Source organism: Microtus ochrogaster, chromosome 1, assembly GCF_000317375.1.
Source record: "Microtus ochrogaster isolate Prairie Vole_2 chromosome 1, MicOch1.0, whole genome shotgun sequence".
Taxonomy (NCBI): domain Eukaryota; kingdom Metazoa; phylum Chordata; class Mammalia; order Rodentia; family Cricetidae; genus Microtus; species Microtus ochrogaster.
Window position 1 is genome coordinate 89,858,492 of NC_022009.1, and position 5,143 is coordinate 89,863,634.

Consider the following 5,143-nt stretch of genomic DNA (forward strand, 5'->3'; position numbering starts at 1 on the left):
CGGTATGTTGCATGTTAAACCCAACTTTTTGTTTGTTCCTGTTAGTTTTTCTTCTGAGACTGTTTCAAGTAGCTCAGGCTGGTCTGGAACCCCTTCGCAAACCTGCGGAAGGCAGCCTGGCATCGCAGCCTGTCATACTCACAGTGCCCGCCAGAGGCTGCTGTTCGTCCTCTCGGCGCTGCAGCACCACAGCGCTTCCTGCAACCTGGCGAGCCCGCAGCTCTTCGCAAGGACACCGCGGAGGGGGCACGTCCGTGCTCCCACTTCCTCCCGACGCAGCCTGTGATTGGCTCACAGCCTTAAGAAGAACACGTGAAGCAGCAGCTGAGGCTGGCAGAAACTTGCCGGCGGTCTCCGGGTAGCATCGCACCGTACCGTGGTCAGCTCCGGACATCCCGGCCTGAGGACAATGAGGTCATCGTGCGTCCTACTGGCCGCGCTGCTGGCGCTGGCCGCCTACTACGTGTACATCCCATTGCCCGGAGCGGTGTCCGACCCCTGGAAACTGATGCTGCTGGACGCCACTTTCCGCGGCGCGCAGCAAGTGGTGAGCAGAGCGAAGGGAATGCCCGGTGTCGCCCCTGCTCCCCTGAACGAAACCCCCATCGTTTGTCCTGGTTGCCCGTGGGCCCTTGCGGGTGTCAAGTTTGCATCCTTGCACTGCAATAGGAACACCCCTAAGTCGCCAGTGTTCCCGTGAACGCGCATCCCCCCTCCCTATCGCTTCATCTGATTCCCTGGCTGTTGTATTTGCATCCTTGCAATGCGACGGGTTCACCTGGTATCACCCTTGCTATCCCGAGTGCGCACTTCCCCAGGACCCCTAGTCAGATGGTGTTCGCATCCTTGAAGTCCGAGGGTTAGACCTGCGTCTGGAAACAGGTGAAGTTCTCGCCTGTCGTCTCCGTGACAGCTGTTTAATCTTTCCTAGGTCTTAAATTGCGCCGCTGCTTTCTTGGTTTGCAGAGTCTTGGGCCAAAGCCTTAGCATTTAGAAAACCACCCTGCCCCCTCCTTCGCTTTCCCACCCGCGGGCAGAGGAGGAGTTAAATATTTTTAGCGAAAGGGGTTGTGATTCCCCGAAAAGCAGAAGCGGGCGCGGGCAGCTTCCCAACGTCCCCAGGCCTTAGCGCTAACCGCTCTGACCTTCGATTCTCTTCCTGGCACCTCTCAGCTCAGCCCTGGAAAAGGAGGCTGAGAGACCCGGAGGGCTGTAAAGGTCCTTGTTTGCAGACTGTGCTTTCTGTTTGCTGGCCGCGTTTGTTTTGTGTCCTCCGACGTTGGGGAAATAACCTTGGCCCGAGCTAAGGCGCGCTCTGACCTTCTTTAACCTGATAGGATGGCATTTCTCTGCACTGTACCCTGCCTATGTAGGTTGCGCCCCCCATGGGCAGGACAGTGCAACTGTTTAGTTTATTCCACGGTAGGAGGGTTGTTTTTACTGTCAGAACCAGTCGGCAGCTAAGGCTGAACCCCATGAGTGGATAGTATTTTTGAGATGTCTACCTTATCCAGGTTCCCGACGCTCCTCCACAATCAAGTCACCTTTTACTTCTGCCCATCTCTGAGCCTTAATACTGGGGGCTTTGTGGTTTGTTTGGATTTTGGTCTTTTTGTGATAAGGTTTCTCTGTGTAATCCCAGGCTGTCCTGGCCTCAGACTCAGGGATCCACCTGCCCCTGCCTCCTTAGCGCTGAGATTAAAGGCCATGCAGCACCACCGCCCCTCTCTCTCTCTTTTTTAAGTATGTGAACATGCATTGCATTATTTATTATTTATTTTTATTTATGGGTGTTTTGCCTGAATGTATGTCTGTGTACCACGTGGGTGCCATGCCCACAGAGGCCAGAAGGGCACGTTGAATCACTTGGGACTGTAGCTATGGAGGGTTATGAGCCTTCATATGGGTGTTGGGAATGAACCCAGGGCCAGTACTCTTAGCCCATAAGCTCCAGCTCGTTTTGTTTTTTTTGTAGACAGGGTCTCATTATGTAATTCTGTCTGGCCTGGATGAGTAGCCCAGTCTGGGCTTGAACTCTTGGTCCTGCCTCCACCTCCCAAACACTGGGATTACAGGCCTGGACCACTTATGTAGGCTTTAACAGAGTGTGTTGTTTGAGACAGTGTGTCATGTAGCTGAGGCTAGCTATGAATTTGCTATGTAGTCAAGGGTGACTTTAAACTCCTGATCCTTCCTTCTTCACATCCCTAGTGTCATATTATAGGTTGTTTTCTTTTTCTTATTTTTGGTTTTTGGAATCCAGATCTTGCTCCTTGTAGCAGTTAAGTAGTTCAAGCTGGCCTTCTACCTTGTTAAGTAGTTCAAGCTGGCCTTCAGCTCATCATCTTCCTGCCTTGGCTCCTGAGGCTCCCAGGAGTTTGTTTAAAAGCCTGCAGTCTGTGTGTTGGAGAGAGGCGTTTCTTCCCCAGCATGCCTTGCAGTCTGTGTGTCGGAGGGAGGCTGTTCTTCCCCAGCATGCCTTGCAGTCTGTGTATTGGAGGGAGGCTGTTCTTCCCCAGCACATCTTCCAAACCCCGGGGCAGGGCTGTCCTGAGCTTCAGTGTTGTTTAGAGCTCCACCATAGTTAGTAGGGGAAATCTGTAGAGTCGTCCATTTTGTTCAAACAACAAGAGGGTGGCGGTGGTGCACACCTTCAATCACAGCACTTGGGAGCCAGAGGCAGAAGGATCTCTGTAGTTTGTGGCCAGCCTGGTCTCCAGAGTGAATTCCAGGACAGCCAGGTTGCACAGACAAACCCTGTCACGAAACACCAAAAACCAACCAACCAAACAGAAAACCTAGAGAGCTTCCGTGAAGTTGGCACAACCTTGTTTGCCAAACAATTTTGGCTTAGATGGTTTGACTCAATTAAAACAGCAGTTGAAGTTATTTAAGAAATTGGGCTGGGCCTACTTTCTAACATCCAGAAGTTTGAGTGCAGCGTGCTATGGCCGTACATACTTACCTTGTCTCCAGTCCTGGGGAGGCAGAGGCAGGCAGATCCTGCTGGGTTCAAGGCCAGCCTGGTCTACGCTGTGAGCTTCAGGCTAGCCAGGGCTACATAGTGAGACCCTGTCTAAAAGTAAAGAATGTGAATGCTTCCTTGTTCTGTTGTCTTTGGCCTACACCGGTTTCCTCACTTTTTCTCTCTCCTGTGCCCTGGGTCAGAACATTGACTGTGGATACTGAGCTTCCTTCCTTGGGGTCCTGGGAGCTGCTCAGAACTTTCCCTTTCATTTGCTTTTCATCATTTATGGCTCTTGTAGCAGGGGCTAGCCTTGAACCCCTTATCCTCCGGTATCCAGCTCCCCAGTGCAAGAACTGCCGAAACACTCCTGCTGCCTAGGTCATCCCCCATTCCACATTGACTCAGAATTCTGGGTGCTTTCGGTGTTTTTAGCAGTAATGTTCCTGTTCCCCGAGCTGTATTTTCAGCCAGGTGAGTGGTCACTTCCTTAAGAAGTTCCCAGGTGATTTCAATTGTAGCAAAGCGTGAAAACCATGGTCTTTGCAGTTCTGGAGTGGTGGGGCGAGACAGTTGCTTCAAGTTCAAGGCCAACCTGGGGTATATTCTGAAATCTTCTGTCAAAAAAAGAAAGAAATCCCACCAAGTTGTACTATGATATGAATAAGATGCAATACTGTTAAGGATAGTATTTATTTTGGCTATATTATAGATGATGATATATGTTTTGTTTAACCTATCCAGGTAACCTAGCATGTATGATTAAGTTATCAGATTAGTGGGGTGATCTTCAAGAGTCTAAAGCTGTGGGTCGTGACCCCCACAGGGAATCACATATCAGATATTTATGATTTTACATTATGATTCATACAGTTAGGAAGTAGCATTGAAATAGTTCTATGGTTGGGGGGGTCACCAGAATGTGAGCAATTGTATTCAAGGGTTGCAGCTCTGGGAAGGCTGAGGACCGCTGGTCTTGGGAATAAGATGCTAACGAGGCAGGTTTCAGTGTGATAGCAGAGCTGTCTGATGGGACAACAGAAACCACAGCCACAGGTGTAGCTGGAGGGCAGAGGCCAGGAAGGAGGAGCCACACCTAAAAGCCTCTTTCAACATGTTGTGTACTTAAGTGGACTGGCGTTGTAGCTCGGTTGGCAAAGGTGGCCAAGCATGAGTGACGTCCTGGGTTCAATCCTTAGCACTGCATAAACAAGGACTGGCAATACATGCCTGTAATTCCAGCACCCAAGAGGTGGAGGCATCCTTAGCTACAAAGCATGTCTGGGGCCAGCCTGGGCTACAGGGAAAAAAAAGAGAAAGAAAGAAAGAAAGAAAGAAAGAAAGAAAGAAAGAAAGAAAGAAAAGGAAAAGGTTGTGCAGTGCAAAGATGGATGCTGTGTTGTGCCTTCGGAGGTGAGCTCTGCCCGGAGAACACAGAAGGCCCCCTCCTCTCTGGCGTTTTGGCAGTGCCCATCAGAAACCCTGGGAGCATGTTTATTCTTGGCCACCAGTCCCTTCGGGTGGAATTTGTTATGCCACGATGGACAGAGGCAAAGCTGTAGCTAGAGGATTAAGAACCATCTGCTAGTCCAAATACGTGGTCATTTGTAAGACACAGGAGCAGGCAGCTCATGCCTTTATTCCCAGCACCCGGGAGGCAGAGGCTCGCGGATTTCTGAGTTTAAGGGCAGTGTGGTCTACAGACTCAGTGTCAGGACAGCCAAGCTAGGCAGAGAAACCCTGTCTGGGGGTGGGGGACGGGAGAGAAAAGGGTTGGAGATACAGCTCAGTGGTTATCTTGTATGCACTGGTACTTCAGCTGGTCCCCAGCACCCTGCAGTCAATTCAATGAATGAAAATGCAGGAGCAGTACAAGATGGTGGCGGGGAGTGCTTGCCTAGCATTTGTGAGACCGGGAGTTTGATCCCTAAACAGCAAAAATGAAATTGTCATCTACTCATGCTATGCAGCTAGAATGTAAAATAATGTTAATGGGTGCTGGGGAAGACGACTCAGTCAACGGAGGAAAATGCTTGCTGTGTGAGTATGTAGACCTGAGTTTGAATCCTAAGTATGCATATAAAACCTGCGTATAGTGCACATGTCCATGGTCCCAGCTCATGCCCGTATTCACACTACATGCCTGAATTCCTAACTCATGCCTGTATTCCCATCACA

General features: G+C 50.3%; 1 protein-coding gene across 1 annotated transcript in view; it reads left to right on the forward strand.

The window, feature by feature from the left end:
- Window positions 1-317: 317 nt before the first annotated feature.
- Window positions 318-5,143, forward strand: part of Nceh1 (neutral cholesterol ester hydrolase 1) — a 64,821-nt gene continuing 59,995 nt past the window's right edge. The window contains exon 1 of the mRNA XM_005343901.3: window positions 318-547. Within this exon, the coding sequence (XP_005343958.1) occupies window positions 410-547 (138 nt within the window). The 5' untranslated portion in view covers window positions 318-409. The remainder of the gene's footprint in view (window positions 548-5,143) is intronic.